The sequence below is a fragment of the Homalodisca vitripennis genome, chromosome 2, assembly GCF_021130785.1.
Source record: "Homalodisca vitripennis isolate AUS2020 chromosome 2, UT_GWSS_2.1, whole genome shotgun sequence".
NCBI classification, from domain to species: domain Eukaryota; kingdom Metazoa; phylum Arthropoda; class Insecta; order Hemiptera; family Cicadellidae; genus Homalodisca; species Homalodisca vitripennis.
Window position 1 is genome coordinate 87280023 of NC_060208.1, and position 13183 is coordinate 87293205.

Here is a 13183-nt window from a genome sequence, read left to right on the forward strand (position 1 = left end):
ATGGAACTTTACTGAATCACCAAATCTCGTGATTATCCCAACCTCAGTATTAAATAGACATTCCTGACCTATTGCCTTCCCTTCCAGTTTCGTGATGAGTAAACAGTTTCATGGAATTTCAGTGTTTAATGTGGCTTATTATATATAAACTTTTCAGTGTTTCATCTAATTTTTAGTTCTCCATCAGTAGTATTAACCTTTCTGGTTTTTCTTGCTAATTGTACTAACACAATTTAATATTTTTATAAATTCAGACATTTCAGTGTTAGTGTTTTCTATTTTCAGAGCAGGCAAAGTTGAAGGAGCAAATCCTTCTGGAGGTCGCCAAAGTTAGAGATGAAATTACAGAACAGTTTATGAATATTCAGTCAAACCAGGTCAGTAATTTGAATTTAAGACCACTAGTTATAGCTGATAATTTACAGCTAATTATATAATATACATACAGATGTGCCCTTGCAATAACACTATTTTTCTTGTTAATATTCTAGTAATTAAATAGAGTGAAGGTAGTTATACTCATGTGTCAGAAAAAGTTACAAGATAAAATTAGGTGTTTTCCTCTTCTAAATACTTAGAACTATGGGGTGAACCAAAAATACACCTACAAAATAGAAAATTATGTGAAAAGAATTGTTTTATGCTTTAAATTTAGAAAGACAAGTTTTTTTAACATTTTTAGAATAAAACTTTTTTTAATTTTAATGTTAACAATTATAGGCCTATTGCCCTGGTACCTGTTATATCTAAGGTAATAGAATATATAATCAAATTACAGATTGAATTTTATTTTGAGTGAAATGAACGGTTTTTGTCTGCCCAGTGTGGTTTCAGACGTAACTTGTCCACTATTAAAGCTGTTGAAAGTGTTGTAAAGTACATCATTAATGGGTTTGAAAATTCAAATTGAAAATTTGAAAATTTAAGAAATTAGTGCTTTTCCACTAGATTAAAGTAAAGCATTTGATTTTGTACATCACAGGGAATTTATTGAAAAGTTAGGTTATTATGGAATAGAGGACAAGGAGCTATTTATATTCATCTCCTATCTGTCCTGCAGATCCCAGTTTGTTAAAATAGGTGAATAGAGGTCCAGTCTTAGGCAGTGGCAAGCGTGATCCCCCAGGGTTCTGTCCTGGACCTCTTCTTGTTCAGTCTTTATCAATGACCTTCTAATTTTTGTGCCAAATCAGTGTGTTTTGTATGCAGATGACACTGCATTAATGTATTCTATTCTGTAGAAACTAATACTGTCATGACAAGCTACATGAGGGAAAGACCTGACCTCTGGTTCTCTGCTAACAGCTTACATGTTAATGAAGATAAAACTGAACAAATTGTTTAGGCTTACGTACCAACTCTCTATAGGTCAAGTTGCTTGGAATCTATCTAGACTCTAAACTCACCCGGAGAAGCGATACTCTAGTAGATTAAGTAGAGTTATTTTCCTGTTAAACAAACATAAATCTTGTACCAGCACTAGTTTAGCTATTAAGGCATATTTGTCTTTTTTTTCACTTGCACCTATTATATTGAACTCTTTTATGGGTCAATTCTAGTGGTACTAAAGAAATTTCATGTGTCAAAAAAAGTTATATGCACTCTCTTTAGTATAAATATCAGAGACTCTTGTAAGCCACTTTTTGTTGAATAGGGTATACTTATTATACCTTGTATTTTCATATTGCAAATCGTATTTTTTATTAAAGAAAACCTAAATTTATTCAGTGTAAGAGGCATTACTCATGAACACAGTACTAGATACTGTAACCAAATCAATCTAAGATATGTTAGGCTAACTAAAACTCAGCACACAAACCTGTATATTAGTATGAAACTTTTCAGTAGGCTACTTTTAAGTGTTAGAAATACTACTCCGAAAAAATTTTAAAATGTTATGCTAAATTGGGTAAAAGAAAAATCATTTTATTCAGTTGAAGAAATGTTATCTTCCAATTTCTTATTAGAATAGTGACATGTACTTTTCAGCATAAGTATGTACTAGACACTAACAACTTGTCAATACATTGTAGTATGGGATGACAGTAAAAATATTCTTGATTCTTAATATTTTAGTTTATACTATATGTACTGAATACTTAAAACACCATTTAAAAAAATATGACTAGTAGGTCTTTAAATATCATGTGAAATGTAAACAAAAACAAAATATTTGAACACTTAGATTTACTGTGATTTGATAGACTTAAGTTCACGTTCAATCCAAATTTATGTTCACAACTGAATTAAAAATTCAGATATAATAAAACATACCAAAATTTTCAGGAAAACAGAGAAAAATTTAACAGTTCTTTAGTTTTTAACTATACTAACCCCCTTAAAAAGTGAATATGCTATTGTTTAACTCCTGAGGAATTTAAGCATTAATGCTTAATATTAATATTTTATGGGCTTAAGCATAAGTTTTTCCTGTGAGCCTATGCTAGGATGTTGTGATAGTATGAAATATGAGTACAAGAACCCCTGTAAAGAATCTTGCTTATAATTGCACCAGTTCTCTTTGGCAACTCCTGTTGTAATACTGTCCATTGTGAATATGTGTAGTAGTTAAGGACTGTCACTGTTACAGAAACTGGCCACAGACTCAGGGACGCCACCATTACTGCCCAACCGAACAGAATTGGAAGCCTTCATCAATTCCACTGTAGAGAAGCTGTTGGCCATCTATGATGCAGATAAGATCGGCAAGGTGGACTATGCCTTAGCTTCATCAGGTTGGTAAAGCATCATATTGGTTCTCCAATATGAGTTGGGATTTATGCAGGTGCAGACTAGCTCAGTATGGATTAGGAACAAATCAGACATTTGTTTTTCCAATTTTAAAATGGGACTCAGTCAATATTTAATAATTAATTTTGTCCAGTTTGCCCAACAACTTGTTACTTAAAGTATAACATTTATAAATGGCACTATTTCACTGTTACATTAATTTTTTATACATTGTTAATAACATAGCAAGTAAAGTTAGGTCCTAAGAATTCTAAGACCATTTATGCATGAGATCAGCAGTCAAGTTATTAAGGAAACAATTTGTGAGGAGCAGATTTTGGGTGAAGTGATTCCACACAATGATATTATTTAACACATTGACTGCTGCGGATGAATTTTACTATGTCTTACTATTTAGATGCGTAAAATTTGTTGAAATGATTAATGTTTGAAATTGAATTTTGACAGTTTGGATTAACATAGACGCCAAGTAAAAAAGATGTGTATGAATATTAAGTATACAATTATCATACAAGTATAAAAATATATATATATATATATCTAATATATAAAAATGAAACTGTTCGTGTGTAACAGCATCACTCACAAACGGCTGGACGGATTCGCCTAATTTTTTTTTTTTAATTTGTTCGTCTTGATCTGTAGAAGGTTATAGGATACTTTTTATCCCTTTCCCGATTCAGGATTCCGCCCCACTGGTTACAGAAATACCCGTAAGAAATGCATTGCAGCAAACATATGTTATTAAGTGAAAGAGTCTTTTCAAATTTTTAATCAGCTGTTCTTTGTAAACATATATAATGCGACAAAAAATATATTTATATATAAATTTCTTTACACTTATAGTTTTAAAGCATAGAGTAAGCTTAAGAGAAACGACAAATTTTGTTTAAACTGTTTCTGCAATCATAATATATAAAAATGAATGTTTGTGTGTTTGTCCTTTATAGACTCAGAAACTATTGGACCGATCACTATGAAAATTTGTATTTTTCTATGTAGAAGGTTTATACGCAATGCCCATTGATGTAACTAACCACCAGGCTGTACTGCAAGATATAAAAGTTATCAAAGCGCCTGCACATTATAAACTGCAATTACAACACAGTAGTTACGTATATTAAAATATCCAAACACTATTTGAAGGCAAAGAAATATACGGGCAAAGCTTAAGAGACGCGTGCGAAGCCGCGGGAAACAGCTAGTATATATATATATATACAATCTCTTTTATGTTTTATCCGATTTTAAGAAATAGCAACAAAAATTGTGCCTTATTTAGAGAATGTGTTAAAATATCTCTTTAGCATTTTGTTTTATTCGTAATAGTTTTAGAAAAAGATCTACACCAAATTTAACCACTTTTAGTGCTGAAGGATTGGTGTGCATAATTTTTAAGGTCCAGATATAACATTTTAATACTATCTTGATCATAAAAAACTCTTAGGAAATATAACTGAAATGTAAGAAATTGCATATATATCAAAGAAAGTCTTTTGCATACTTTCCAGTATTAAGATGATTGGAGCTTATGATGTGTAATTTGGTTTCATATACTATTAGTTTGTAAACATTGGGTTATAAAAATTGTGAATATGAAATGGTTGTGAAGCTTGTCAGAATTTTGTATACTAATAATCTGAACTGTATTGCAGGAGGCTCTGTGCTAAGTGTACGGTGTACTGAAACATTCTCGAAGAAAAACGCACAGTACTACATGTGGGGCTACCCTCTGTGGAGCAAGGCGGCCAATGACCCCAGGATAGCTCTTGAGGTGAGAGAGGTTGTGTCTAGTTCTTCATTTCCTTTTGAGCCCATCTTATCTTGTAGCTTAAGTTGTGGAGGTGAAGTACAATATCCTTTCTAATTTATAATTTCTGGTCTCATAAAGTACCAAACACACTTTGTAAATCCTGCAGAGAAAACTGATGTGCTTTGTACACATTACCAAATATTACAAGAAATCCCTCACTAGAACTGGGTAGTCAGAGAGTTCTGATTGGTTGCATGCGATGATTGCAGTCGATGGAAAGGGTCATCTATAAAAATACCATCACTGTGAAACTCTATCTTCAGATGATCTCTTCCGGTAAAAGCCCAGCCGATTTTCATCTATCAATGAGAGGAAGATGTGCAAAACTGTGAGATGTTAAGTAATGCTTGATTTTAATATCAATCTCCTAGTTAGCTGATCATTAGCAAACCTTTTCAAACTGGTTTTATGGGTAACCGTAATGTCAATGAAAAAATCATAGGAAAAATAAAAATTTGTGAAAAAACTGAATTTTTTTGGGGAGTTTTAGTTAATTTTGAAAAATGTATACTTAATATATTACAATAGGCTCTTGCTACTGCTAATATTACCTGCTTTCTCTGTGTAATCCTCCTTCAGCTTTGATTATGAAAAATATAATGTATACAACAGGGTTTAAGCTGCAATCGCATTTTGCGGAACAAGCTGAAAACATGTGATGCTATTGAGAAAAGATCTTGCAAAATTGCGACGAAAGTTAGAAAGAACAACTAACTGCTATATAGTATATAGTATATAGAACGTTGAAAATCGATTTACAGTGATACAAATATTGTTTTTCAATGGTACTATATTTTCTCATCACATTTAATTTCCAATATATATTTTTTTGCCACCGGTTGACAAACTGTCTAGTTGGAAAACACCTCCCTATTCTCGGATCGAAAAGAATACGTTAATCACAAACTAACTAATTTAGCTAAAATTATGGGTGTTACATTAAACTTAAGATTGTTTATTTCTGCATAGAAACGTATAAATCAAATTATTTATAAACAATAACCAAGTTTTATGTATGTAACAATGAAATAAAGTACCGGTTTTGGCACTTTACTACTAAACTGCAATTTTTAAAGTTAAATTATTCATTGTTAAACCTACCATTGGAGTTAATGATTCAATATATTTAAACAATATATAATTTACTACGGCTTTCTCTTGCGCTTAAGGCCGTGAGTGGACCACACACAGTCATTGCAACATCGCCCTCGATGGTCTGACGGTTTGCTTGTTCTGTTTTATTGAGTTAAAGTGGTGTTAATGACTATAGTTTTAATTTGTGTTTACAAAAATGAATTGCCTTTAAAACAAAAATAATGACTATAAGCTCAATAACATGACCAGTGCCGATTTTTTAAAACCAAACCCAAGTGAGAATAAAAGTTAAAATGGTTTAGAAACAACTGGCTTGACAAAAACTTTTATCAATATAATTCAAAAAAATCTAAATTACAATCTAAGTTAGTACTATTGTACATATCTTGTTTAAAACTTCAGTCTGTCTTAATAGGATTACAAGTACTCCTGCTTATGAATGTGAAATTGTAGTCTGGTTGAAAAGCACCAAAACAGGTACCATTTTTCGTTGTTACTTACTTACTGCCGGGGCGTAACAAATCTCAGTCGATTCTTTGCCTCGTCTATGAGCCTCTTCCACGCCACCCTGTCTTCCGCCAGATCCACAGACCCTCCACACCGGGTCACATCTTCGACCACTTGATCGCACCATCTTATCTTTGGCCTACCCAAAGGGCGCCTTCCTGTCGGTACCGCCTGGTAGACCTCTTTTAACCTTGTGCCCTCCTGTCTCCGATGTACATGTCCTCCGAAGACATGTACATGTACATGTCTTCAATTATGTAGGTCCACATAATTGAACATAATTTTTCGTTGTTACCGACATAAAACCTAAATTTAATGTTTGTAAACAATTTGATTTATTTCTAGACGCAGAAATAAACAAGCTACTTTTTTATTTAACTACAGTGATTTTAGCTCATATAGTTAGTTTGTGGTCAACGTTCAAAATAAGGTTATCTCTACTTTTTTATGTGCCCATGTTTGTTACTATAACAGCTGTTCTTATTCTGATACTACATCACTGTGGTTGACACTTCTAAACGTCTTGTCTTGATTTTAGGTTGTGTTATAGTCAGATATTGTGAAATGTCAGACATTCGTGAAAGATTAAGCATAACCAATCTAAGCAATTTGTTAATGATGTCCGTTGAATACACTAATAGAAAGCTCCATTTCAATGAGGATTAAATGTTGGTGTTTACAAAACAAAGAAGGCTACAGTTTGAAAGATGTTGGAAGGGCCTAAATAATTTTTAAAAGATAAAAGTTACTTGTTTCATAAACAATAACCAAAGCACTTAATTTTTTTTTATTTTAAACTGAGAAAAGACAGTTTTCTGTATATTTTTACAATAAAATTTTATTTTCTAACTATACAGCTTTTAGTAAAACCTCTTAACAAAAAATTGTTTAGTTATTGAAGTTTTAAATATTTTAACAACAGTGTATCCATTAATGTAAATATTTGTTCTGAAGGCTAAAGTATTATAGAACTGCAGATTGTTTTTTGATAGTATTATTGTAATCTTCGTGGAATACCAATACTATTAATAAGTGCTACAAGACAAACATGTTTGCTAAAAAGTCTGAAGAGCTATGACCTCTCTTTCTGCAATTGACAAGTTGCCCAGCGAGCACAATCTATTCCATATATATGTTCTAACTATATATTACTATGTAAAAGAGTGAAATAACCTTCTATTTTGGTAAAGCTAAGACTTCCCCTTATCTTATAAAGACTATCTTGTTAAAATCAAATTTTGACCTCTTTACTCACCATTACTTCTAGTGTCACAGAATATCAATCCCCAGCCACCTCTCAGTCTTATGAAGGATTTCAGCATCTCTGCTCTTCAATTTTCTTGGACTCAAGTACGTTAAGATCAAGGGTTTACCTCATGGAGCATTTCAACATGCCATCTCTGGTATTCAATTTCCTTGGGCTCATCAGTGCAAAGACTATAGATTCATCATAGAGAGGATTTCATTATACTTTTGTTATTGCCTTAAACATAGAAGTGTAAAGACTATTGATAGATACACTAGAGTTTGAGCATCGCTGGTTAAATAAATTAATTGATCTTGGAAGGTGAACTAAGTTTAAAGTAGGAATCACTATTGAGTTTAGAACGAATCTTAAATTTGGTTTAACATGGTAATAATATTTTGCAGTTATTAAAAAAAAATTGTATACCACTGTTTACAGCCAGCTATAAATCCTGGTGAGTGCTGGGCATTCACTGGCAGTAGAGGCTACCTGGTAATTGAGCTGAGTGAAAACATCACTGTAACTGCATTCACTCTGGAGCACTTACCACGCTCGCTGAGTCCGACTGGTAACATTGACACAGCCCCCAAGGAGTTCCATGTTCTTGTGAGTAATGTTGTTGTGCTTAAAATATTTGTTTTATTTTAATATTTCATTTAAAAATTGGCAATAGTACTTACAAATGATGCTGTCATCCGACTGGTAGAAATTTTGAAGGGCGCCATTATATATATAGGAAGATTGCCTATACGACATATGTGATAAGGGAGAAACATGTGCAAAAAATGAAAGCAGCTGTAAAATTTAATAAAAGTGCATATGTTGGTTTCCCCCAAGAAAGCTAATAAAAGGCAAATAGTAATAACATTGTTTGATGTAACTTAATTTATTTATGTAAAAAGCCTCTATCGGGATGTATTTTCAATACACCAATGAGTGACTATACCATCATAGTGATATAGAAAGTTCAATTCAAATACACACTAGCAACAAGCCATCCTCAAAATCTGGCTTCTAAGTAATTTCAAATATGTTAAAAAACATTCTTGGTTAAACTAATATAGAATTCAAATTGAAAATCAAATAGTTGCTGAAGGAATTATTTTACATTGAGTTTTAAATCCAATTCTCTGCTCTTCTAGGATTTTATTTTACCTTCAAATTAACTAGTATGATTTGATTTAAAATTTCAAAACTTTTAGACATTTAAATATTACTTTCAATGTAATTGCCATTGCTCTGATAAACGTTACAAGTTGTGTTAGTTTCATATTACATTCAATATGGGTATTGTTTTTAGATGTATTTAACTCCTTGAATAATCTGAATTAACCAAGTAATGATTTAAATCTTGAAACAGTTTGAGGAAATATTACTGTTTGTATTTGATATAACATTTTGAATATTACAATCATTACATTAAAATTACAAGAATTAGTATTTAGGACTTTATATTTTGTGAGGCATTTATTAAGAATAGCCAATACAAGCTCCATCTTCAATATTTTGAATATTCACATGTTTTTATTTCTATCATTCAGTATATGATGAGATCGGGTTGAGTTTTTACAATTTGAATTGTTTCTCTCATGTCCCACCAATTGAAGCTGAGGGTCAAGATGAAATATGCCTAAAATAAATGAAAAGTAATAGAATAATAGCACAGTGGCATTTTTAAGAAGATTTGATTTTAATGGCTGACTTAGTTACATTTGGTTTAGGAGAAAATTAATTCGATATAGAGCCAGAATATGCATGCACATAAGAACTTTCTGGGTGTCAGACTGAAGTATTAAGTTTTGGTGTGAAATAATGAATTCACTCGAGATGGCTGGTTCTAGGGACTTGAATCTGAGCAAGATGATACACCAATATTGCTGGGTCAATTCAAGTACGAAGATAACGGAGTCAGTTTACAGCACTTCCAGGCATTGGTAGGTATAAGTAAATTTGTACGTTTAATGCATGCACAAATACATATACACATACTTACATATTCATGAGATTATCACTGTGATACCCATTATGGACATATAGGAACAATGAGAAGCACTGCTGCAAATTTGTGCTTCAAAAACTTTCCACCATGGTAACCCCCACCTTGCACTTGCAATTATCCCATTGTGAATGCACAGTTGAACTCATAATGAATTGCACGAAGTTTGTCGACCAGAATTAGGTGTAATTTAATTGATTTCACTCATTCCAATTGATATACTCTCAAATTAAATTATTTGTATTGGTCTACAACTGAATTTTTAAGTTTAAGCATAATTATCATAATTGTGAAAAATTTCACCAATACTACAGATCTTAAGCAACTAAAAAACATTTTTTATGAATTGTAATTTCACTGTTCTTTGAAATAGAAATCACGTGTCAACTTAAATTTCATCATAAACACTTTTTTTAAATGTTTTCAATGTCATTACAGCATTTCCAAAGCATTTGTTGGTTATGCTTTGTACAGCTTGTATGCTTGGTACACAGTGGACAGCAAACTCTCAGCAAAAGAGTTGGCTAAATAGCTTTCATAGAAATTTCAAATTGAAGTTAAAATATACTTTATTCATCATTTGTACATTATCTAATGACTTGCACAAATACAGAATAGTGTCTTTACATCTAATCTAAGAAATAAATTAATCCTATGTAGATAATGCAATGATCCCGATTAGTGTATACTTGTCTATATTTGTTTTTATTATAAAAAAAATTAATCAAAAATATATTGAATTTTGAATATTTATACATTCTAGAAATGTTTCAATAGAGTATATAGCTTTTATAGTTAAGTAATTATTTAAATGGCTTTTAAACAATTTTAAATTCAGAGAATTGTATTTAGAGTTCTGTTTATGGAATCTTGTACATGAAATCTAAAGTGATTGATTGTGTATGAAAACAATAAATGCACCTATATAAACCCTGCCTAGTGCATGTATATTTTGGAAACGTACATTTATATTTATTGTAGAAAAGCTTTAAAAATAACTAATGTTAATTAAATGTATTATGCATCCAGGAAGTTGACTACGCCTTCAAGATCGTAGAGTTGGTAATTGAGTCCAACCACGGGAACTTGGATTACACCTGCCTCTACAGGTTCAGGGTACATGGACGCCCAGCCAGGTTGTCATGTAAGTAATGGCTATTGTACATTGTTGGCATTGTTAAGATTTGACTACTACTTCAATGTTTTGCCTAGTACAAAATAATCAGAATCAAGTGGTATGACACTATTGTACTCACAAGCCATATTTTCCCAGTCAGTTCTTCACAGTTTTTATTTATATAAACTGAATTTAAATTATGCACATTTTAGCTGATACATTTGGATGCTCAAGAATCAAATTAATAAGATACTATATGGTTAACTCTTGTTTGTTGATTCGATAACATATGTTAGAATTAGGAAATAAGTTGAAGACTTTATTCGATATAGGTCAAATAAAATAAGAGAATATTATAATATGCTTAATTTGGAATGATTTTTCCATCCAGATGGTACAAGCCACTAATATATTTGTAAATTAACCTAAATAAATACAAATTAATCCAAACTTGTCAATTGATTAACTACTGAATCAGCTGGTGACTCCAACATGAAAAATTCCATTCTGTTACCTATGGAAAAATTATCCTTGAGTACAAACAAAACTTTCGGAATATGGAAACTTGCATAGTACATTTTGTCAACAGCATTCTTCAAAGAGTTTTATGAATTTAGTGAGGATGTGTCTTTTATTTTGAGAGAAATAATTTTCTGGTGGGTAGGCTGCTTTCCAAGGGTGTGGAGTTGTTTAAATTAAGATTTTTGCTTTATTCTTCAAAAGTTTTACAAATTTATCATTGTGATTGTTAACTTTTATGTCAAATAAATGCCCTTAAGAACATGGCTGTAGAAGAGTACTTGCCAAGGTCTATCTATTGATAAAAAGCACAAAATGTATTCTAGTTGATTATACAAGTTACAATGGTAGATCAGTCTATGTTTGTATCTAGTTTTCAGAAGCGTAGAAGAGGTATTCCTATCTCCAAAAATAAACCTTTTTTCATGAAAATACTAAAGTCAAACTAAAAAACTTATATTTCTACACTTGATTACATACAAATATTTGGAGGCTGTGTTAGGTTATGTTTTCATTTACATAATAAAAACAGAATTCAAAATTGTTAGGAGTTAACATAAATCCAATTTCTTACAAAAGCAAAATCATTACAAATCTGTAATTATTTATTACGTGATTTAATTCTTAAAACTATTATAAGAAAATCTCTGTTGATATTCTTTAAATGTCTGCAGCCAAAAAGGAAAAACAGCTGAGATAGCATGAAGTGGCTAAATATTTACTTTGGATCTTTTGTGGAATTTTTCAAGATGATGGGAAACTGTCTAGGACCAAAATAACTAGACCAAAATCATCTCAAACAGCATGCACACAGACATTGACCTATAATTGAGACAAATTTTCTGAATAAGAAATAAACTCTTAAAAAAATTCAAACATGTTTTAAGTATATTATTATTGTGGTTGTTTGCCTTTCAGAAGTAATGACATACCAGTACGTCACCACCAGCACTTCTAACAGGAATAATATCAATATACTGTACAATAAAAATACACTCAGGTGTAAAATTTTTTTCAAAATTTATATTAAAACAAGTTTTAAAGTTTATTTAATATCAATATTTGTAATATAAATTTTCTTATGTTTATCTTAAAATAGCACATAACATAAAAAAATAAAAATGTTCAAGTGTTTCTTGGTGTGAAATACTGAGAAAAACTTATATAAAAATAGGGCAAAATTGCAGTCTGGACACTTGTACTATGTATGTTTTCATTTTTAACACGCTTTTATAAGCTTCGGTTGTATCTATGTATGTAACGGAATCTTTGAGCATAATTTTCACCAATTTCCAGAAGTCTGATTAATTTGAAACTTTGCATACGTATCAAGGGCCGATGACAATGAAATAATTTGATCATAGTTTTCCATTATCCTTATAAGGACCGCCAGGATTAATAAATTCTTTTATAGATCCTCTGTAGTGGAGTAAAAAAGATAGAGCTAGCGCGCGATCTGCGCTAACCCAGTGTTCAAGTCTCCATTCGTCTCGGTATTCTCGGATGTGCTTGACTCTCTTAATATAGTAATATTATAGTAGTCATCCAGTCTCTGCCATTTCCAGTGGTTTCCTTGACAGCCCTCTAAGTACACGATCCATGCACGTTCTTTGTTTAGTATACATTACATAATACTAATTTGAGTTGTTGCTTTACAGAAACATACATAGTATTTTTATCAGACAAAGCCTTTAGTGTTTTTTAACTAATTCCATTTCAACAATATTCAAAATTTTTCTTGCATTTTCAATTTTATTTACTATAAAATAAAGTTGAACAAATACAGTTTAGTTATTTTACACATTACCGAAGATGTATAGCTAATAAATTAAATAATAAATGTACCAAAATATGGGTATATTCAAGTCTGAACTACAATAACTATTAGTTTTATTATGTATGTGTATGTTTGATATATATATATATATATATATATATATATATATATATATATATATATATATATATATATATATATCAAGTAAAAAGCGTGGGGTGCATTTTACTACATTTCATAAGTCTCCTCTCAAAGATAATTACCGATAGAATGATTGTAATATTTAATATATCAAGTACCCCACGCTTTTTACTCTGAATTAATTTATTCTGTTAATAACTTAAATTTTATTATAATTTTAT

The 13183-nt window shown here is 31.1% G+C and overlaps 1 protein-coding gene across 2 annotated transcripts in view; it reads left to right on the forward strand.

Moving 5' to 3' along the window:
* Window positions 1-13183, forward strand: part of LOC124354327 — a 96262-nt gene that overhangs the window by 63013 nt on the left and 20066 nt on the right. For both annotated transcript variants that reach the window (XM_046804691.1, XM_046804692.1), the window contains 6 exons: window positions 286-377; window positions 2591-2735; window positions 4407-4525; window positions 7851-8018; window positions 9254-9346; window positions 10438-10552. In XM_046804691.1, the coding sequence (XP_046660647.1) occupies window positions 286-377; window positions 2591-2735; window positions 4407-4525; window positions 7851-8018; window positions 9254-9346; window positions 10438-10552 (732 nt within the window). The remainder of the gene's footprint in view (window positions 1-285; window positions 378-2590; window positions 2736-4406; window positions 4526-7850; window positions 8019-9253; window positions 9347-10437; window positions 10553-13183) is intronic.